We start from the raw sequence: 24,514 nt of genomic DNA, 5'->3' as shown, positions 1-24,514 counted from the left end.
TGAGCCTCTGGGAAGTACTACTGGAAAGGTATTTTGATGTATCACTATTTCTCCTTTATTCACTGTGAAGGAACTTACTTTGTTGATTAGAAATTTAAAAAAGTCAATTTCAATTACTTTGAAATGCACAGTAGATGAAGCTGAAACAAAACAGATACTCCTTTATTTCATATCTGAATAAAAGAGTAGTATCTGGTAGCATAACAAGGTGAAAGTTTTCAGATGAAAATACATTTTTAAGTTGATGAGCAGAAAGTACTACAGATGTCTGTACTTTTCCTATGTGTGCTAGTTGTACATGTGTTATGCAGTATCACCACAGGTGATCAGGAAAGAGAAGTGAGTAACAGAATAGGAAAGCCTGCAGCTGGTAAAAACTCATTCTGAATAAGCATAGAATTGAACTTACAAACCAAGAAAAGCAGAAAGACTGTCTGAGACAGAGTGACAAAAATACAATGGCACTTAAAATTCTCATTCAGGTAAGTGTAAAGGGACATGGATTTGAGTTGAAAAAGGAAATTATATTCTGGTTCATAGTTTTGACCATGAACTGTGTGTTGCCAATTAGGAACAAGAACTGGAGGTCAGAATACTTTTAGGAAAATGATAGAATGAAGAATGAAAGAGACCCTAATTTTGCCATTACATAAATCTACAGTGTTCCTATGGAACAGGTTGGAGGAAGTCAAGAATAAGTCAAAGTGAAGAATTGCACCTTCAAAATTCTTGAGCCTGGGGTGGGGGAAATGATTGAGAGGAGAATGTAGAACAGGTGTACAAAGTACATGTGATATAGGGGAAAGTTTAGTCACATTTAAAAACTGTGTCAGGTCCAAGCCTAAGATAGTTCTTTACACAGAAGTTCAATTGTTGAACTCTTTACCACAACACTCTGTGGGTCCTGAATGTTATGTGGATTCAAAAAGGGACGGAGAAAACTTGTGAGAGAAAAATCTATCATTAGGAATTGAAGCAGATTCCAATATCTGGATCAAGATACCTCTGGGCTATGATGCTGATGGATGGGAAGGAGTTACCTAAAACTTGCACTTACTTGGATTTTCCCTTACTCAAAGACAAGATGCTCAACCTAGGTTCTTTTAGAGTAGCCATACTGGACTCTGAAACTGTTAATATATTATGAAACTCTGTTGATGTATGAAACTCTGTGCATGTATTCCACATAGAAAAAGATTTTTAGGTTAGAAAGTTTGAAGAAGATGCTATTTTTTTTACAAGTTTTTACAAAGTCCATGTGATTCAAGACACTTTTTTCTTCCACAAGGCACTGTGTTTTTTCATAACCACATCATGGTTGGAATGTTTTATGTTATCTCTAGGGTCTAAGGAATGCAAAGTTGACATGCAAAATTAGGCAGCATTTCTTTGTCCATGGTATTTTTTAGCTTGCAATATTGAATTTTTCTACTAATTTAAATATTTAAATAGAAAAGTGCAACATTTTGCTTTGCGAAATATTGAAGTCTATGTTTTCTATATAAATTTGTTTTGTTTAAAAGCAATATTCCTAAATGTGTCCTCTTTTACTTTTCAAATATATTTTCTGCTCTTCCTTCCACATATATTTTATTTGAGCACTTGGCAATATAATACAGTAGGAAAATTTAACTTCCTTGTTTGGTTTTCAAATATATGAAGAGAGCTGTGAGGAGAGCTGACTTCTTCACTCAGTCCAGGTCAGCAGGTTGCTTGATTTGCTGACAAATAAATAAGAAGAGGAAAGTGTCAAGAAAAACATGGATACAAATATTTTACATAAAATATTATTTGTAGTATAGGAAAATTGTATCTTTGCTTCTAATTAAGAAAGCCTTTAAATAATTATTCATCAAAGTTCTTATTTTAATGGGATTATGATAGGTAGGCTTTTTGTGTTAATAAACTTACTCAAATGGCAAAGTGGTTTCCTTTAGGTGTCAATATTGCTCATAGAGTTAAGACTTGCTTTTTGTTTGTGTCCTCTCTTTACTGCTTTCTTTTCCTGGTCTCAAGCAAACATCCATTTTGACCTCCACTGTTTCCAGTAATCCCCTTTTCAATAATTTATATCTTATTTAGTTCCACATTATTCATATCAGAAGCGTTTTGCTTTTATATGTGTTTAAATATCAGAAGCAAATACATTTGGAAATAAATATTTCTTTAATTTTAATCATGATAGTTTTCCTCTACAGATAAGTCATTTATATTGTTTAACAGCACTAACAAAACCTAATGTTATTCTTTCAGCAGGGGAACAGGGATGAAATGAGGGAACAAAGTGTAGGAGAGATGAGTCATCTTGTTCTTAATATTTCTAAAGCAGTTGTGTTAACCTGGTTTGATCCCTCGAATAAGTGCTTGGAAAATGAAGGGAAGATAAAAATTTCTTTCATCTTTTGGGTAATTTAAAACCAAAATTTGGAATTTGGTTTCCTTCTAGGTGGTCCCTTTATATAAGTACTAAACATTATTAGGTTTTCCATCATATTGCTAAGCCTAAGTAATTAACAGAAAATTATGCAAAGTGAGAGTAATGTTGCAGGTACTTTTATTGTAGTAAATAAGTCTTGTAAAGTACTTTTTAATGAGGAATTTAACAATTATTCATTTTGATATTAAAATATAATGACTATCTGTTTTCTTTTAGGTGCATTTGAATTTATGATTTAAGTTACTCTGTGTATTTTATCCCTTTAGCTTTTATTCAGATTAATCAGCTTGTTGCTATAAATATTTTTCCCTAGTGTCATTTCCAAAAATTCTGCTAGTATCAGTAGAAAAGTAGACTTTGTAGAGTTAAATCTGCATTAAATGTTTTTACTCACCAAGACTATTTTGTTTTTTTCTTGCCCTTATTCTGCTTCATTGCTTTTAGAAGTGCAAATAAATCCTGAATCAGAAAACTCTTCATATTTAGAAGGAGTTCTTGGAAATGTGAAGATGAGCACATGTGGAATCAAGCATACTTGTGCTATAACAATCTGGGCAGTTCTTTACCATGCTTTTGTGAGAGGAGGCAGGGAATGGCTGGCTGACTATGTTAAAAGCAGTTATTTCTGGCCTATTTCTACCTGAGATGTGAGTCAGTTTTACTGCCTGCAAGTGCTAATAACTGTTTGATATGATGTAATTAGTAGAACTGGATAGAATAGTTCATTTGAAAGAGACCTACAGTGATCATCTAGTCCCACTGCCTGACCACATTATGATAAATTTTTGTTGCGCACCTACACTAAAAAAAAGGAGAAAAATATCCATCCTTTACTGATTTCTGTTGACGTCTTCTCTTGCTTACATTACTAGGAAAGGATGCCACCAAAATATATATACTAAAGTCTAGCACCACTGCAGATACAATTTTAGCTATATACTTTCACTGGGGAAGGTGTTTTGTAGAGCTTCATCCTGAGTTTTTATCTTTTTACAAGCATGATTGAGAGGTGCAGGAAACTATTTAACACATTCCTACTGGAAAAGTTGCTGTTTATGTCACTGGAGCAGTGTAGTTTCTCAAGAAAATGTGATCAGTTGGGTCACTCATTAAGTTTTATTGCATCTCTGGTGTGCTGAGATGTCAGTTTGTGTTCTGAAAACAGTGTTCAGAAGCCTCATTCTCTTGCCACATCAATGCCTTATTCCTGAGAAGAGGCACAAAAGTCATTCTCTGTTTTTCCAAGCTGGAGTTGATGCTGGCATACTTCACAGCAGAGAGATTTCACTGTGTTCCTGTTCACTCTAAAATGGACTGTAGAGCGTGGTGCACTATTGAAATAATCTGCTTCTGGTCAAACACAAAGACATTTCACAGTCTACAGCACCATCGTTCATCCTTTATGGAGCAGCACAGGAATTTAAATAAGCTCTCATGCAAGGAAGATTTTTTTTTTTTGGTATAAACATTTTAAATGAAGGGAGAAAGTCAGAATATCTTAATGCTCCTCAGGAAGTAGGAGCATAAACCCATTGGGTTTGTGATTATGAAGTGTAAGTTTTAGAGAATTAATGGACTTGCAACTTAGTGTTGATTTAAAAGAGAATGTCCTACAAAAAGAATTAAGTTTTCTTAGCTTAGTTGATTCATTTTCTATGCCAGCTTTCTGATGTCTTTCCTCCTTTCAGCCATTCCATCTTACAGACTGCATAGATTTTTCCCTATCATTGTGAAAATAAGTTTCGATTTAAATATTTTAAAAATATTTAGTAGAAATAAGCTTTCTTGAGGAAAGACACTGCTTTATAGCTGGTCAGGAAGTGGAATTTATCATAATTACCTATTGAGATATAAATTTTTGAAAAGTGCTTTATAATGTATTTATTACTGAATATCACTAATGTACGTGAGCTAGAAAAATGCCCTTTTAATTTTTGCTGAACTTTTTATTTTTCCTGACAAAAAAGCATAGGTTACTTTCATGGTGGAGTTTTGATGATGTCTTTCAAATTACAAAAATGAAAATAAAAACCTCTGATTTTGTCCAAAAAGCAATATTAAGTTATAAATGGCAATTCAGTTGCTTTCCTGAGTTGTCTGATATGGCAGTCAATATGGCAGTCTGGGGGCAGATTCTGGGGGCATATTTGCAGAGATTTCATATCAGGCTTATCTGCTCCTTTTGGCTAAAGCCATGTACACAACACCAAACAGTGCAGGGAGGAGACAGGCTGAGCTACCAAAAGATTATACTTAGAATATCAACAATCATACATTTTTTGATCTGACCTCTGGTTTTCGTCACTTTATTAAAATGACTAAGAACAAGTTTTTGCTTAGGTCCTTACATCAGCAAAAATTAAATGTGCTTAAGAAGAACTGAGTATTAATAGATGAGACATTCTCTGTAGAAAATTCTGAGTTTTTCTCACTAGTAACGTAATTATTCCACTCATCCTTTTTGCCTGACAAATGGAACACAACTGCTGCCAGTTGTCTATTAATTGCATCCTTTTTATCAACTTCCAACTCTTTCTATTAAACTGTGATATGCTCTATTTAGTATATTATTCTGTAGATTTGTTTCTTAGCATTCCCACTCACCAGACATTTATTTTTGTCATGCCTGTGTTTCTCTGCAAGAGTGAGGGAGTGTGAAGGAAGGTGTTGAGCAGTGTCAGACGAAGCTCATTGCTATTCTAACAGCATGACTGCGCTCCTTTAGGAGGGCATTCAATCCTTGGCATTCATTCCCTCACACTGATGTGATAACAGAATAAAAGAGCTTTACAGCTGATTGAAGTCAAGTAGTAGAGCCATTGTAAAGGCTCACAAGAAGATTACTGATGAATACCATTACTGCTGGAGGTTGGACTGGCAATTGTGCATGGCCGTGCTTTCTTAAAGAGATTGAATAATGAAAGAGAGCATGTGGTAATAATTCTGAATTAGCTATGCTGTCCTTTCCTAGAGGGAAGATATAGGTATCCATTTGACTTAAGAGTACTAAGAATTGTGTCATAAATGTTTACCAAGCTCTGAGAAATCTTCATTTTTAAGTGGTAATTGGAGTTGTGGCTGTATTAGTTCTCTATTTTTGAATACTGGAATAAAGGAAATGGGGCATGGTATTCTGCTTTCGTCTGGAGTCAAAAGGGGTTTGACCACTTCAGGTGTTAATGGAAATGCATAGTTTTTCCCATCTTTCACACTGCAACGTTCTCGTTTTTCTTATGACAAGAGACGGATTGAAGGCTTTGAATTTATTGCAGTACATGGAACAGTCTTTGCTTATAAATGAAACAGATGACTGAGATAAAAATCAAAGGCTCTTCTGTGGCTTAGTTTGGCTGAATGTTTTTGAAACTAATATAGTTTGTGTCTGATTGTTTTTTCCTGCAGAGAGGGACTGTATTGGAAAGCATTTCATGAAATTGCCAGTCTGACTTATTTTTTCTGTTATGCTTTTAAGTAATGAAGGAATAGGAGATAAATAAAACTTTGCAAGAAGACTTTCATGTGCAAGAGAATAGTTCATAACTACATGTACTAGCTCTGACAAGACCCTGGGTGCTCCATGAAACCTCAGTTGGCCTTGGCCATGGTTCAGTACATGACTATATGTGAGAATGTGTTTCCAAAGGATGTCTGCAATCCAAACCAAACCACAGTAGCTGTGCCACTCAGAAATTACTTTCTGAATCCTAGAAAACTCCTCAGAGCCTTCTCTGGCCTCTAGAAGATGCTTTTCATCAAACTCCATTTACCTCCTGATCCTCCCATCAGTCTTTCCAGCTCTGGTTGGTGTTCTTTGCTGTAATTTTTCTCCTGGTGTTCACTGTGATCCCTGGAATTTTCAATTTGTCTGAAGGGAAGCTCCTAAGGGATCTCACTTTTCCTCTGGAGACATCATTCCAACCTCCTGTGTCTGTTTTTGAAAATGAATACAACCCCCACAAACTGAAAGCAAATAATATTCTTTTACAATACTCTTCAATTGGATCATGTTAAATATCCATAGGATTGCTGTACCTTGGATCACATAACCTTTAATACATTTTCCATTGGTTTTGATAGATTAGAACAATTGCATGTTGTGATTATTTTTTGTCATCTTTGAGAACAATGGCAGAAATTCCTTAGATTGTGTTGATATGTCTGAATGGAAAAGATATTATGTAAAGTAATAAATGGAAATTATGCCTCCAACTTCTATTTGCTCTGAATTTGTTTCTAATGGAACTTTTATGAAACACAATAAATAGTAATGAAAATGCAAGTTTTATGTAGTGACTTAGGAAATTGTAATAATATCTTGAATAAGCTAAATAGATACAAATAGCTATACAGCAAGATTTTTGCATGCTAGGCAGAGAATAATATTTTGGAGGAGACACATGGATCTAGTAGATAGGACAATAGAGATTACAGTTGAAATACCTATGCTTTCTTGCTTTTTCATTTAAATACACTCAGTTTTTCTTTCTTTCTTGCAAAAAGTTATGGATGAAAATTTCCAGATAACATCACCTACTGTTTCCTTTCTGTAAAAGAACAGACTTTATGGAAGTTTTATATAAATTATTAAATACAAATCAGCTCAACAAAGACTGTATCTTCTGATTATCCTTTAATAGATTCTCTTGTTGCTGAAAAAAGTCTCATACATTGTGCTCAAAAAGATCCACAAAACTAATAGTAGCATTTTCATGATTGAGCTTTTAAATTCTAATAGTCTTCGTGTTTGTTAATAAACAGGTTTTCTTCTTTCTAATGGGATTCTTTCCTTGTTAATAGTAATTTATCAAGACTGTGGAAAATCAGTGTCTTAATGGGAGAGCAAATCAATCTGCCCTTTCTGAGAAGTATAAACAACATTCATTGCTGATACTTTTTTAAACCTTAGGTTGCAGATGGAGAAAAGTTGTCTCTTAAGTATGTTATAACTTTATTTTAATATTTCAGAAAAAAATCTTTTTCTGGTGGTTATGTGCTTTTGGTTTGTCTTGAAACAAGCCAACACCTGCTTTTTAGTATAGCATTTTCATAATTAAAAATACCAATTTTGTTCAGTTTTCTGTAGGATACAATTTGAAACACTTTGTTTCATGATACTGTATGACATTTGCAGTTAAATATTTAAATTCAAACTAAATGTTTGTATGATTGCAGTGTATTTTTTTTCAAGTGTGATTATTAATATAATCTCTGAATATCTGCTATGTAAATTAGGTGTATGGTAAAGATATTTTTGATTTTCTGACTTGTGGCTTCTCTTCCTCTTTGGTATTGATTCCCATTTCAGTACACATGCACTCTTCATGGCTTTTACTCTGTCTGGGCTATGACTTATTTTTTTCTTATTTTTCTTTTTGTTTTACATTCTCTTTCTCTCGAGTTCGGTACCTGTTACAGAAACAGAACTCTGCTGCTTGATTCCCTGTAGGCTCCCACTGAGCAGTGGTGACAACCTTTGCTTCCCACCTGTTTCCATAGTAGCAGCACCTTGTTGTTTTTGAGAAGTGATTATTAGTTTGGGTTATTGTTTAGGTGCCCAAGGATGCAGTGAATTTTCACAGCCTTTAAAGGCTAGCCAAGCTTTAATGGGATAACATGGAAAATTAACAGCCCTTGGAATGTTCCTGACACAGTCCTTGCTGTCTGAAAGTCATGTGGCAAATGCAGATTCTTGAAAGGTAGCCAGGACCCATCTTCACTGGCTCATCACTAGTCCTATAAATTGTAAAACTTCTGGAATCTGTTAGTAGTTTGCCACCTCTGTTTCTGTCACTGTGCCTGGGTGCCTGGCTCTGGGAGTCCCTTCAGTGTGTAAATTCTCAGTATAACTTTGTGTGAGCTGATGCTTTGTTTTGCAGCTCATTTTGCACATTGCTTGTTTCAAACGTGTTTCTTCCAGCTATGCACACTGTGCTGCTTTTGTTTTGGCTGGAATGAGCTACGGATGTTGTCAGTGTGTGGTGAGCTTCATCCTTCCATACAGCCATTCTGTGATGGCAGAGATTTTATACCAGTAAGTTTTTAATGCCACGCTGAAAAATAAGGTGTACAGAAAACTGTTTTCCAAAATGGTATTGGGTAATTGGTATTGATTATCATAAAATCTCTGCTTTGTTTTTTTGGTTTTTTTGGGCTTTTTTTGCACAGTATGTAATTGCATTAAATACAGTTTATTTTTTATTTAGTTTTTTTTTTAATATCCTTTGCTATTTTGATATTGGTTTAGAGTGTTTTGCAATCAAGAAATCACTATGTACACATAGTAACAGAGTAAGTAGTGTTAAAATTCTTGTATCTATGGTATCTATGTACCAAAATAAGTTATATTTGCAGTTACATTATTTATGAGATATTAAAACATTGACATTAACTTAAACTTATGCTTGAACATACAGCTTTACATCCTTCTCTCCAGCATTTTTGGATATGTTGGTCAGATTTTAAAGTCTGAAAGCTCAAAGTCTTCAGCCTTCATTGCTGTAAGCAAAATCATGTGAGAAAAATCTTTTAAAGCTGCAGGACAGATACAGTTAACAATTACATTTTGATGCTACATCCTTTAATAAGTAAATATTTTAGTTCACACCTTGGGTAGATAATATTTTGTTTGGTTTCTGTTTTAATTTTCTAGAGGCTGAGTTGTTACTGTGGAACATATTTGTTTGTTTTTTTCACATTCATTTTGTTGATAAAATTCATCTTGAAGCCTGGCAGCATAATTTTTTATGATTGCTTTTTTGTTGCCTGTTACAGCTTAATAAGAGAGATTTAGAGAAAATTGTATGTATTTTTTTTCTTTTATAATAGTAAAAAATAAATTCAGAAAGTGCCATTTATAACCTCACTATGTACTCTTTTCAAGTCTTAAATAAAATAAATAAGTAAAATGCTTCTGAAAATTTGGAGAGATGCTTGGGAATCTAATGCAGTGTCTAGGTTGTTTCAGTGAGACTAGTCCCACTGTCCTTTCGATGTATTTGGTCAATATTTCTTGATAAGAGAATTTGCAGAAGTACTGTACTAGATGTTACACTGTGAATTTCAGCTGAAGATTTTGGGTTCAGTCAAAAAAAAACAGCTAGAAAACTTTTCTTTGGATCAAAGCTGTCATCCTATTTTGATCTGCTTAAGGGTAGGGGTTGTGATGAGGGCACTCTTGTTTACTTTGTCTTCTGTTGGAAGTGCCTCAATCTCCTGGTACTGAAGACTCAGTCCTTCCAGTGTCAGCATGGATTAGTGGAATGTTACTCACAAAAGCTGGAAGGAAAACAGCAAGTCATGTTTATTGACAGCAGTAAGAGATTTGAGTGACTCAAACTTCAGTCTGGTGATGTCATGTCACACAGGAAGAACATGAAGCTGTGCAGGTTACATCAGGCTTTCAGTATGGGGAAAGCTGTTGAAGAGCAAGAGCTTTGTAAGCCCTTGTGCTGTATTTGTGATGGAGTAAGAAAAACCCCCAATTCTAGAAAAAAACCCAATTCATTATTGATAATATTAGAATTAATAAAGTTGCATGTAGGTGGTAATACCTTAAAATTTGCCTTGCTTTCTGCCACTTTTTTCTTAATTTACACTACTACTGGATATTCTTGTAGGAGCTTTTATAAGGAAGTGGCTGCTAGGAAAGCATTGATGATTAGTGTCTGATACACCTGAGATGGAGAAAAGTATAAAAGTGTTGCTGTTGTAATAATCTCATAATTGCTCAGGGCTCTTTAGGGTCAACATAAAAATTTTGTTTTTCAGAGATAAGAATAGTAGCATCAGAGGTAACCTCCAGAGAACCTTGATAAAGCAGATTGCAACAACTCTTCAGGTGTTGCCATTCCCAGTGAGTCTTTTGCTTTATGCTGCTGTCTTCAGTCAGTGGTCTGGTGTGAAGACTTATTATTAAAGCAGACTTCATCTTGATCCACAGTTGATTGTCAGCATCTTAAGAAAATTTAAATCAAAGATCTTACCTTGATTCAGTGTCCTGAAAGATACTTAAGTTCTGAGCAGGCTGTGGCATTTAGCATCCTCAGAACTGTAGTGTTATTCACAGGAAATATTTTTGCTAAATCTAATAAAGACAGTCATATTTTGTAGATGTAGTAGATGTAGTCTCTCATTCTGATCAGAGTTCAGCAAAGCTGCACCTGACCATCACTATTAATTCTTTGTGTCCTAAGCAGTTGGTGGATGGGAATAGAAGTGGTCTGAAGAGTAGTTTTTGGATTAGCTTGTTGAGTCTTTTGTACTAACAAAAGAAGCAGCTAGTCTTATTCATCCCAACAAGATCAAACTCCTGGTGATAGCTATCAAGTATTTAATGGATTTAATTAAAATTCGTGCATTATTAACATTTCCAGCTGTGATATTGAGTGACTAGCAATTTTCAGATACTTAGAATGAGTAATGGTGTTGGCTTTTCAGTTGCTTTTGATACAACCCCTTTTATAAACCTGCAGTTTAGCACCATCATGACTATAGAGCCTCTGTGCTGGATGGAGCTGAAGAGCTGTTGAGTAATGTTTTCAGATGTTGTGCTTTTCTTTAATCAGACAAGATGTTGCTGCATTCAGCAACTGCCTACTTTAGTTTTGGTGGCATTGTTAGTTTATTTTAATGGAAGTTGAATGAAGTGTGAAGCATGCAGACCAAGGAATGTTGTAAGCAGTCACATGGTCACAAAAAGCTTGGTATAATTAAGTCATCATCACAAAGCAAGATTGAACATTCAGGCAAATTGCCATCCCTGAGTAGAGACTGATTCAGATAGTGTTGCTGTGCAATGAAAGTGTTTTCATGAATCAGATTTTTGCAGGACAACAAATGAAGGAAAATAACAGTCCCAGCTATTTCCTAGCCTCTAATAGGAATAATGGTGATCAAAAATTAAGGATTTTGTTGCTTGTTTCTTGTTTTGTAGAATTTGATTTAATGTGGTTTAATGATGGGAGAAGGGGAAGCAGCCAGTGATGTGTCTTGAGTATCTTGAGAATGGTTGTGCTAGAAAGTTGGATGATGTTCTTGACTCTGTGTTATGATTTAACTCTGTCATGCCTAAACTTCTTAGCTTGGAGAACAAGGAAGGAAGGTAATATCTCATGCTTATTACTAAATGTATTTTTGGTATTTCTACTTATCATCTTAGTCAACAAGACCACCTATTAGAAAACACGTGACTGAACGTGTGACATATTTGTTCATTCTCAGCTCTTATGGTGTGTTCCTTAAGAGAAAGAAAAAGTTTTGGAAATAGTTTGCTTGAAAATTTATTTTTTGTAATAATTAAGAAGAAAATAGTTTTTTCTTAGAACAGACAAGGTTCTGGTATAAATGTCAATCTAATCAGAAATCTTCAGAAAACTTTTACATTACATTGATGTAATCATCTCCCAATTTACAGAAGTAGGAATTTTGGGATTGTAGAGTTTTTATTTACTGAAAAAAAAAATTCAGAAATATCTTTATTGGATTGTTTAATATGCTTTTCTCAAATTACCTATAATATTTAATTTTAGAGTTCATTGTAATCTGACCACCAACTTTGTCCTGAAAGGCACATGAGAACCTCTCTCTATCTGGAAGTGACATATGTAGCCTAAAACATACTTCATGAGATGAATTTCTTTGAATTGCATGTTAGCAGTGTGTCAGTAAGCACTTTCTTGTTATTTGAGAAGTTGGAATAAGCAACCATTATTTTTTAATACTGTTAATACTTAGATTTTGCTTTAATCTTTCAGTATAAATATGTGATATATATGTGTAGAGGTATTCTCACTACTTTTTTCAGTTGTGAAATGGTAGACTAGCACTTACAACTTTCTGTAGGTCTGCCTTGAAGTATTAATTTGATAAGTTTTATGAAAGCTAATAATATGATAAAGCCAAAGCAAAGTAATTAAACAATGAAACTATTATGCAGCTATTTCAGCTATTTGAAATCCATGGACTAAAAGCTCCAGTGATTGTCTCAAGCATGTATTTCAGTATATTTGATAACCCATGAATATCTGCAGAAAAGGATATCGTTGTGCTCTTTTTAATGAACTAACAATTTCATACCAAAAATTCAGCAGTACCTCTGTTTAGAATAAAGGGCTACATGTAAATGAGGCTAGTGCAGAAATTATATTTAAACAATGCTGACAGTTCTTCTATTGTGCCCATTAATTAATTTCCCAGTATCGCTGTTCTCTGGGAACAAACTGTAAAAATAATTAAAATGATACATGAGGTAAATAATTCTGAAATTCAAAAGGTGAAATAGGGAATTAGTTTAGTAAATATTAGTCATACTGCTTATTTGTGCTCATTTGCCTTTTAAAAGCAGGTTGGTGAGGAAGTGTGGTCTGGTTTTGGTTCCCATGATCTGCTGAAGTTCTCACAGGTGGAAAAGTTGCCATATTATTTTTTGATCGTGCTTGTGCAATTGTGCTTGTCCCTATATCCAATCAGTAGTTTGCTTAAAGCAGGTTGGCATTTATGTAAAGATATTTTGCCTTGCATCAAAGTACTTCAGAATTAAATCAGTTGCAGGTGATCATATTTACTAATGATCTGGATTAAGTTTGTGCTTTTTAAGTTAAATCATACTTTTAAATGTAATTCTGTGACTAAAAGCAGTGTTGATTTTAGTGTGACACAGCTTTGCTTTTTTCCCCACCACATTTTTGGCCAACTAATTGCTGTCAAGTCTTGACTTGAGACAGAATATGAATGTTTAAGTACAAATTAAATTAGTGATTTCAGAGAGAAGGAATGGGGTTTTAATTAGAAGGAAACTTCAAAACAAATTTCTTTCCAGCTGGACAGTCGTGTCTGAATAAATGAAGCCCAGCTTTCAGCCTAGCTTAAAATATAAGAAGTTTTTGCAATACATATTCTTTCGATCATTGAATGGTGAAAAAAAGATGAAATCTAAATTTTGGTATCCCAAATGTGCATGTCTTTGAAAATATTTTGTCTGGATATTTTTAGTCAAATCTGCCATGTAACCTATTAAAAAACAAATAGCCCACAGGTTTTAGCAAGTTTTTTCTGTGACTTCACTTATGCTAGGGAGGCAGATAGTTGGTCACTTCTGGGTTTATCCCTATCTTATTGCTCCTCAGACTTTCCATAACCACTTAGTGCTTCCATAACTTCACACCTGCAAGAGGGATTTTAAATTCAGATGGGGCTATCTCAGCAAATTAAAGATGCAAAGTGAATTTTCTGGTAAATAGCTAGAGAATTAAACTCTTCAAACAGTGGAAGTTTTTGAAAAGGCTGTTGGTAGTGTTGTCTTCTCATACACTCTTACAGCTTCTGTGATCTGTCTGCCCAAGACTTTTCTGAGGAAAAGACTCAGGACTAAGGTGTGTAGGGAAGTATATGCTTCACCTTTATATACATGAGAAACAGAATTAGTGTATGCTTGTATTTCATGCTGTTAGAGGAAGTAAATGACATAGTGGTGGTTGGTGTTAATGAGACAGAGATTCGCTACTTTGAGTCATTACACTATGTCATGGTTTGGGAAGATAATTAGGAACCATATTAATGGCTCTAACCTAAATAGTTTGTTTTTTAATACATGAGCTATGTGAACAAAGAAAATATAGCTGTAAGTAATCAACTGCTCTCTAAAACCTAAACAGTGTAAATTATCTATTGTTATTAATGTGGGCTTGTAATGCTGTGTGGCTCATACTTGTTAATGCATTGAAATCAACCTGGGAGAGTTTCATTAGTTCTTGCTGCTGGTTCTTCCATTCTCATTGACAAACAAATTACTTGCAGAAAGTAATTTTTTGTTCCTACTAGAGGAACAAAATGTAAAATACATATATTAGATTGGGGTTTTATATACAGCCCTCACTATTGTTATCTAAAATCACAGTGGTTGATTTATCACTGGCAGAATTCATCCTCACATTGCCACATCCCTGTTTTGCTATGTTCTATGTAGTTATAACTGCTAGATAAAATGAAAGTTGTCTGCCTTTTCAAATTGTAGAAATTCAAGGCAGCAGATTAGTAATAGTTTCTCCAGCAAGTACAAAGAACAAGTCATGGTCATTCTTCGCGACAGATAACAAGAGGCTTATTAACATGGGAAATTAGAGAAAAGAAATTATATTTCTAGTGTCTATCTAGGTTCTTTTCAAGATAATGTTAGAAATGACTGTTGCAAAATGTTTTCCTTGTGTAGAGTTCAGCATCTTCTTGCATTTGTATCCAAGGCATTTTTCAAGAAGACTGCTTTTTTCCATTTTCTTCTGTCAGTATGCAATCCAGCAAGAAAAGGCTTTAAGGGAGCTGCATAAGAAGCTCCATTCTTTTGCTAAGATCTAGCAACACTCCTGTGTGCAGAGGTAATAAACCACCAAGAGGAGGGAAAATAGCTGTAAAAGATGACAGTTCATTGTTGGATGTGAAAGTGTTTGATTGACTGAGAATCCACTTGACATCCTAGTCATGACTGAACTCTTTAAAAACTTCTTGGTGAATTCTTTAAAAGAACCAAATGCGAAACATTGATTTTTGCTTTCCACCACAGTGTATTCTGGAAAAGCTAGGACAGAAAAGTCAAATACACACTTTGCTAGTTATTTTTTTAATCTATTTGGATTGAGCATGTTAGCAAGTGAAGAGGGCAGTAATTTAAACTCTATTCTGAAAACACAAGGTCATGTGGAAATTTATATGAAAGATGCTTCATAAAACTAAATTACTAGTTGAAGAGTGCATAAATCGGGTAAATAGTAATTATCAGTAGCATGCATTTATATTTTTGACATTGATTCGTAGTCTTAACATGAATTTTCCATGCCATATGGAGCATTCCAACAGGGCAAGGTATTGATCCAAAAAAATTCCAGCAGTGGTCTGTGTTCTTTGTGGCTGGGATTTCACAGCAGAGGTTTATGTCAGAAGTCATATTTTAGGAATTGTTGCCATGTGGTTGGTGACTAGATCAGACTGGCCGATGACTAAATTGTTGTGAAAACTGATCTTCACCTCATTTTCAGCATAAATTTGCCAAATCTAATGTAAGATTTTATGATAAGTAATTTTTTTGAACATGCCTAGCAGAAATAGGGAATGTGAACACAGTTCTTGTAACGTTTCTTTAAAAATAGCTCTTCTATAAGGGATTTAGTGAACTCTAAGGGTTGAGATATTTGCATATTTTTTGGCTGTGACAGATATTTCTAGCTCAATGTTATGACCTGGAAATGTTACTTTCCATTAAAGATTTTGAAATGCTATGAAATGTGTTTGGATCAGATTTTCTTTTATGCAAAGATTAAACCTGCCCATAAATTTTCGTGTTAATTGATGGATGTTCGCATTAGGAACAGCTGCTTGTAGGCCTTACCTATAGGTTATGTTTTGTTTGTTTCTTTTGTTTTTTTAAAGCATAAAAGATCCAACTTTGTTGCTGCGTTTATGGTAAGAATGGATTCAGCTTAGACAAGTGCTCTTGGTCACTTACTGCTTTTAGGATCATCCTCTTGGGAATAGACATAGTGAAGCAAAAACAATGATACAAGACAATCCAAAACGTGCAAACTCAACAAAACTGTTGTTAATAGGTATTTTTGCATATAACTGTAAAAAAACTTTTTAACCTATATAATGAATAAAATTAAAATTTTTAGCACTTTTTGAATAATTGAAGTTTCATTTTATAGCTGACTGGAAAACTGACAAGCAGAGAAGGGATCATCCAACATGAGCTGGTAGGCTGCTGTGTACAATAAAAATAGTTGCAGTCTGCAAAGTATTCCAGTATCTTTTAGAATGCCAAGATTAAGGTGACTTCAGCTCAATGTTCTCTAAAATTGATTGGAATATTCTTTCACCATGACTAATTATGTCATTTTAAGAAAGTGTTGACATGATTTTTGTAGGGGAAAATCACACCTCACAAAGCTTGAGAGCCAGTGAACACATGTAGCAGGCTGATGCAGAATATTGAAAACATTGAAGAGGGTTCTTTGCTAAAGGTTGTTAAAGAAGAAACACAGCTGTGGAATTCAAGGGAATGCCCTTGTATGAATATTAATAACTGCCTGAAAGATAGAAAACAAATGTTAAGAACAAGTAGGCAAGTTTCAAAATTAAAGGAAATAACATGTAATTATTTTGCAATTTGTCATGAGGATTAAGATCTTTCTGCTTAAGAGATAAAAAAAGGATAGAAGAGCAACTGAGACAGCAAAGTTTGCTGACAACACCATACTACTAAGGGTAGTAAAGGTGAGAGGTGGAGAGAAAAAGTCACAGGACTTCATGTTTCTGTTAAATGTGTTAACCTGGCATAAATGACATGAACTTTGGTGTGGACTAAATAAAGTGATATTGTGTGTTTGGACCAATCCTAGCTTTAGTGGTATAACTATGGGCTTCAAGGTAGTTTCCTACAGTCAAGCACAAGAGAAAAATACAAGCTCAGTAGCAGTCAAGAATAGAAAAATAAAAAAACCCAAATGTTCGAAATTACTGGAAAAGGTAAGGAGAACAAAATATCATTATGAGCACTATCGGAGTTATAGTCTTTCTTCAACTTACATGCTATACACAGGTCAGGCCCTATTTCAAAATGAGAAAATTACAGGAAAAGATGCTTAAGAAGGCTGAGCAAAGGGCGTGGAACTGGTACATGAGGAACAGTGGAATAAGCAAAACAGTTCTAGTCTGCAAAAGATAAGGAAATATGAATGGATTGCAGAAAGTGAACAGGAAGTGATTCATACTCTTTCACTATCTGAACTACTTTGACTGAAACTAGCAGGTTTAAACCAGACATGGCATGCACTCGTGTTTTGGAATTCTTTGTTCCAGGACTTGATGATTTAGCAAAAGCTTAGAGTTGCAAAAAGATTTTGGAAGTTAAGACAAATTCATTAACTCCTATTAAATGGACATATTCTGCAGCTTCTCTTAGGACATCTCTGAACATGAAACCTTTGAAACCTGGAGTATTCTGGGGAGATACTGCTCTATCTTGCACTCATATACTCAGTCATCTGCTGTTGGTCATGCCTGGTGAGAGGCTCGTTACTGTCATGGACCTCTCTGGTGTGCTCTTGCTGTGTTTCTACTCAGACTGGAACTCTTGAGTCTGTTTTGACAGTGAATTGAGTCTGAGCCTAGGAAGTCAAGGCTCCTGGCTGATCAAAAATGAAAAAGTTGGAGGAGCAGCCAACATATTCTATTTTTCATGATATTCATGTGTTGGCTTCTTTCTCTTTTTATGCCATAGATTGCTTGGATATTTGGGCAAAAATTATTTAAATCTCTTTTCACCTAAACGATCTGCTCTTTGTAATGTGGTAGAAATGGAGTTGCTTAAGGTTGCTTTATTCATGTGTAATTATTGAGGATTTGGAAGTCCTTGTGTCTGAGTTATTACTTGAGTAATGAAATGTGGTTTAATACCTAACCCTGACAAAATTTCATAGCTTTAATTATTCTGAGTACTTAAACAATAATTTTGTTTTGTATATAAATACAAATATACAATAAAATTTGTATATAAATACAAATATAATAGCATGAGGTATTACACTCCCTAACTGTTGATGTATCCAGGGTGGAAGGCTGCTTAGACTAATCATTGACAAGACAATAATCAGTCTAGTCATACAACAAAATTTGCATTCTTTTGGTGGTTGTCTAATTCAAGAAGTTTGGGGAGTGCAGTCCAAAGAATGCCTTTTTTTTCAGTTGCAAAGGAGATCCAGCATTTGCAGGGCAATGAGATACTTGTGATGTTAACAATCTAAATGATTTTTATTGATAATGACAGATGGTTCTTAGATAATGTGCTCAGAGTCGTCTGTAATATGTTCAGAATAAGTCCTCTGGAAGGTTGTACATCTGCCTTGAGATTTTTTTCTGAAATATTTAAATCAAGGTCATTGTTTATACTTGATTTTAAATAGCTTTTAGCTGGTAGTCTGCATTTCTGTACATTTAGAGATCAAACTGTTTGTAACTTCAAAAGCTGCAAATGGAAAAGTGTAATAGGTATCAGGTGTTAGAAAAGGCAATTATGCATTAGCTGTTTTACTCAATTTCTAAAACTGTCTAAAGCTATCCATTGGAAATACTTTGTACCTAGACTTATCTCTGAAGCATGATGAATTTTTAAATCTGTGGGGGATATGCATTTTTTCTCTAATGAATTGCATTTTTAAGCCTATTTTGTTTCATTTAAAAGAGCTTCATTTTGAGGAGCTTCATTTTTTCAGCAAACTTTTATTGGTGAAAGAAACCAGAAAAATCACAAGACAAAGTACAGATCTTTATACACATCCAGATAATTCTTCTACATTTCCTGAGAAGTATTTCCAAAATTAGCTAATTCTTATTTTCAGTTCCAAGTGCAGTTTTAAACTTAAAAGCTTCCCTCCAAGTATTTGGCATTGTCTCTTTTCTGGAACCTTACTGATTTGGTGGACCAGATGGTCTGTGGTTTCTGTAGCTGTTAACAAGGTGTTTTACAAACCTCTTGTAGCACACTCTGCTCTTTTATCAGTCAAGGATAGAGGAGAAGGAAAAGTAGTAGTAGGAGAATATTTTTCCTTTGTCACTCGTTATAGCTGGGAAGTTTATTTATTGCACAAATTTTAAATACCATGTTGTTTTAGGTTAAATAGCAATAAAATAGGTATTTTATAATGTTATTCTTTATGTAAGAAATTGTTTCAGTTCACTATACTTGAGCAGAACACTTTATTTTTCTAAAGAGTAAACTTCAGTTTTGAAATGACCAACAAAGAATATGAAAAAATGTGCTATATTTTTAAAGCACTATAATTAGATCTTGTAAATTATATAGATATCAGCAATTAAATACACCTCCATTTGTCAGATTATGTAGTTTAATTTCATAATTATTATTTTCAGATTTTATTTTAATGAGATTTTACATAGCATTATTTCACAGTCATAACATTGATAATTTAATATCATAATTATTTTTTCAGTCCTTAGTGGTATAGAAAATTAAATCTGAGATTAACTTGATAATATGAGCAAACTTAGTGATGTCTTTTAATGACGTCATCACAAGATTTTCTCAACCCTTATGTGAAATTATAAAATACTAATTTCTAAGGGGAGTTTTATAAAGGGATGGAATCTGCTGACTTGCACCAGAGCAGAAAGCTGCAGATCTGAATGCAAAACTGAGCTGTATATGTTTCATCTTATGAGTAAGTTTTCTTCCTATAGTGAAAACATCTAATTCAGTTCAGTATAATTCAAGGTATTTTAATTTTTACAATGCTTAATAATTTCCTATATCAAAATTTGCGCTTAAAAAGCTACTGCTAGTCGAAGAGTTGACTTAATAATGGAGATGAAACACATCACAGTATTGAGCTGGACAGTACAGTATTTCATACCAGATATAAGCTAATGGATAACACCAGAAATGGAAAACACATCAGTAAAGAATGGATTTAAATATGAGAAATGGAAGCTGCCTTACCTCTGTCCCTGTTACAGATAATAGCAATGAATAGGTTTGGCATAGATTAAATGCAGGCATGTTTATGATACAAAGAGAGACAGATGTGGCTGACATTTTTAGTTAGAAGTAAATGTCATAAAAATACACTTGGGGCATATGGTGATCAAAAGTATTATTATTTGTGTATTGAAAGGATGATCTATTTTTATTTTTTCTAGTCTGAACCAGAGGGTTTTTCTCACTTCCACTTGTACGTCTGCGCTGCCTTCCTTGTCAGGTGGAGGAAAGAGATCCTGGAGGAGAAAGATTTTCAAGTAAGTGAAAAGGATATTTTTCAAGCACAGGGTGCTGTTTCTTATATTTACCTTCCTAACATTACTCTGGGGATGAATTTAAGACAAAACAGGAGCAGCAAGACTGACGATATCTTACTGTTAGAGTTGCACCAAAACTGTTAGACCTGAAGTGATGGGCTATAAGCAGTAGGAGATGTCTTTTCTTTGCCCACTCTGGAAAAAAATACTGTTTTAGCTGAGGCAGACTTTGAGAAGATGATTTCTGGGGATGTTGTATTTCACAGAGATTTTTGAAAAGGTAAAGTTTGTTAATCTTAAATGTGTCACTGAAGAATTTATTTGTAATTTCCCATCAGTTTAATATAACATTCTCTAACAAGGTCATGTTCATTTTTTCAAAAAAGTTGGACAAACAGTCTTTTAAAATGAGGAGCCTATCTTTCATTAGGAATTAAAAGGACTTCAGGCCTCTATGTTTCAAAACCTTACATTTTTTCAGCAACAAGCATATCAGGATTTTTGTATGAAGATTTGAATATGGTAGATAGGCAGATCATTTGCATACATCCATAGAAGTCCAATTATTTTTGTGAACTGGTGACAGTTCATTTCATAGAAATATTTATATTGAATTTTACCCTATGATACACATTGAATGCCTAAAAGGCTTTAAAGTCTCGTTTGAAGGCTGAATGTGAATAGCCTGTGCTGCAAAGCCCCCACCATTGCCTACCCAGGGGAAATGGCCCATTACCAGCTTATTTTATCTCCAGCTGACTGAACTCTGTGGCCCTCTACAAATGAACCATTGTGCAAATTTGTGTATCACTTCAATCTATTTTATCTTCATGAAAGGATTTATTCAGAGCTGTCGTGGCCTGTCTTTGAAATGAATAAATCCCTAAGGGCACAACATAACAGCTTTAATTTCTCCTACCTGCTAACACTGTCAGATTTTCTCAATTTATGGTACTTTGTCAAAATCATCTCTAATGTTGGTATCCATACCTCTCGATTACAATTGTTCTCTGTTAATCCTCCCTATTAAATTGTTCATGTTGATTTCCCACACCAAAGGCCATAATTTTCTTCTCCATACCAAATATATTACAACTATGTTTCAAGTGAATAATACCATGGTATAGTACTATGAAAATTGGTTTTGTTCTCCTTACACATATTCAGATTTGTTTACTTATTTAATAGCTAAGGTATTTCTGTATGGTTTAATTTCTTTATAGGCCATGTGAACTAGAATATAAAGTACAGAAATCAGGAATACACTGGAATGCATTTATCACGCTGCTTTGGATTGCTTACATGGAAATGCAATTGGTAATTTTGAGGGTCTGTAGATCCATGCTAGTTTTATCACCATCATATGTTATCACTAAAAGCCTTGGCCTTCTTTATTGTGTAACATGACCTTTTAAAATGGCTGAACTAAAGTGTTATCAATTCTCTAAATGATACTTCTGTCCCACAGGCAAGAATAATATCCATTATTCTTCTGCTTTGTTAATAATAGCTGTAGATCAGTGCCTAGTCTTCAAAGTAATAAGCACTTAAACTGCATTGGAAAATTGGGGAGTTCAGTATGTGCTGTCTGGGGCACTCTGATTGCACTGAATTCACATTATTGAGAAGTCATAGCTACGGTACATTTTGTACAGAAGTTTTTTGTTCTGTAAACTGTATCAAGAACCACATGCATCCAGTAATTTTTCTTGCACATAGCATGGTCTGTATCTGTTTTTCTGCATATGACAGGAGTAAGGGAAGTTTCTCCTTAACTGTCAGTCAGAGGGCCTGGTTCTTTGCTACTAGCTGTGAAAACCCCTGCTCTTCTTTTACATGTCTGCTTGACCTCTTTCAGTAGAAATACAGACCTCACAGGAATATTAAGATGGAATAATTTTCCAAGAACATCAGATGTGGCACTGTGCCAGAAGAGACACTGAACAGATTTTGAATGAAAGACCAATTTTAAAGGAATTGGTTATGCAATACTTCTATTCTTGTTATTTGATGAAGTATATTATCAGTAATATTACAGACATGATGATGATAGAAAATACTCTTTGCTCTTGAGATACGTCTTTTCATTCTTTTAAGTATGTCTGAAACCAAGCAATCAGTAAAAGTATGATTTTTTTTCTTCCTGATATGAACAGATTAATTGACTTAGATACCAAATGTTCATCCCTCAATATTTCCTTATACATACACACAATGTGTGTGACTGTAGTTTTGGGGACTTCTTTGTGTATTGTCAGGTAGCAGAGAAAATGATTTTGAAATGAAAGAAGTTAGGCTGGACTCACTATAGAGTGATACAACCCAAAAATTTCTTGGTATTTGGTTTATATCTGTAGAATTAAATATTAAGATATTAAGGGAAGTAAGTTTTGTTAAGGGAAGGGTGGAAGAAATAAATGTTTCAACTTAGGCCTCCATATGTTCAAATGTTCTTTTGTATATATTATGTGTATGTACTGTAGATGCACATGTATATATACCTGAACAGGTGTATTTATAGACTTGGAACACAGGCATATAAAACTGTGTTGATTTTTTTTCATTGTAAGATAATAATCAAGTCATGATGATAGTTGTCCTCCTTTGAATCATTTGAACAAGTCATTGCTCTCACTGCCATTTATTTGGTTAAGTACAAAATATCAGATGGTTTTAATTTCCTAGGAGTTCAAAGCTGCTTAAATTTTGTCCTACTTATTCAGTAATCTTTCTAGTAAGCTACAATCCCATTTTGAAAGTTGCTATTTAATGCAACGAGCTGTGTGATGCAATGCTGTGTAATGAGGACAAAAATTACTCCATTCAGCAATTTTTAAATTCCCCAGAGTCACTTTTTGATACCAGTGAAATTAAACTGACATGTTTTCAGGGAGATGTTTTAGATATTTTATGCCCATGTATAATACAAAGTTTAACACTATGGAAAACAGTTCTTTTAGTTTTCATTACAGCTTGTTATTCTCTCTTGGTTCTCACTTCTAGAGAGTCCTCTTTTTCTAGATAGGGTGCCCCACAAACCCAGGTACAGAGAGGAAGTTTGGATAGCTCTGTTACTCTGTTCATAATTCAGATTAGCAGTTTATACTTCACATGTGGGGGAGCAGAGAACACAATGGCTAGGCAGTAAATGGCAGAAATTTTAATCCTGTCTTAGATTTTCCCTTTTAACTAGTGTGATGTTTTATACACTCAAACAGGTCATTCTTGGTTTCTGACATTTCTATTCATGATATGAATATTCTGTGTTAATTTCCTGGTTCCATACTAGTGTCAGACAAAAAAAAAAAGAAAAAAAAACAGTAAGCTTAATATAAATAAAAATACTTTTTTTTAGTGTGATACACTATGCCTTTTGAATACAAAATGTGCAATTAATTTAGCTCAAGTATCTAAGCTTAAGTAATTAAACGTGCAAGTAATGAAAACATTTCTGATGAGTACATCAGCATGTCTCAGACTTTGGCTTGCTGTTATTAATTTTCCTAACTACAGCCATAAATCCAAAATTTTCCTGAATTCTTGAGAGGTGTGGGTAGCTGATGATGTTAAGTGATAAAATATTCATGTATGATTTTGAACATATTTGGAATTAAAATATTAATAGAAAATATGGCTACTGAGTTGGCCAGTTTTGTACGATGTACAAGATATCTGAAAGATTTTTACAGAAGCTAGACTTCAGGGACTAGATTCAACTGTTGAACTAAATATAAGCTAATGGTAATTATAATTAACTTAGTTGAATTCATACTGGCTTATCTGTTAGATTTGTACTTTAAGGAAGTTATCACTTTGTTGACATAGCTGAGCTACAAAAATATATTCAGTATGTTGTAGTAAGGAATCTCTCTTGCAGATCTTTTCTTATTCTTGATTTTAAGATACAGGCTTTTCTGTCTGTCTAAAAGACATTTTCACCCACGCTGTCACCAACTCACATCTTTATTACTGCATTGTCCTTTTCTTTGTCATTGACAAATGCATTTTTGCTCCAATTATATTCACCCAGACTGCAAAGAAGCTGTAAAGATAATTTTTCAGTCCATCATTTTTTCTTGCTTTCTTGCTCTGCATCTCCCTTAGCTCCCTCTTTTTTAGAGCACCAAGGAAAACTTAGACACTTTCTCTTTTGAGGCCTTTAATGGACTAACACTGACACCTTACATGGCATCTGAGATTCAGCAGTGAGCTGCTGACTGCAGTCTCTCAGCCCGTGATGACAGCTTCATTACCCACCTGCACTCACAAGAAAGTAGCAGT

At 34.3% G+C, this 24,514-nt stretch overlaps 1 protein-coding gene across 1 annotated transcript in view; it reads left to right on the top strand.

Annotated features, from left to right (window-relative positions):
• The window catches only part of TBC1D22A (TBC1 domain family member 22A), a 138,814-nt gene that overhangs the window by 86,405 nt on the left and 27,895 nt on the right, over positions 1-24,514 (top strand). Inside the window, exon 12 of the mRNA XM_066550777.1 lies at positions 20,138-20,233. Coding sequence (XP_066406874.1) covers positions 20,138-20,233 — 96 coding nt within the window. The remainder of the gene's footprint in view (positions 1-20,137; positions 20,234-24,514) is intronic.

The sequence above is a fragment of the Molothrus aeneus genome, chromosome 5 (assembly GCF_037042795.1).
Source record: "Molothrus aeneus isolate 106 chromosome 5, BPBGC_Maene_1.0, whole genome shotgun sequence".
NCBI lineage: Eukaryota > Metazoa > Chordata > Aves > Passeriformes > Icteridae > Molothrus > Molothrus aeneus.
This window is presented reverse-complemented; position numbering and strand designations above follow the sequence as displayed.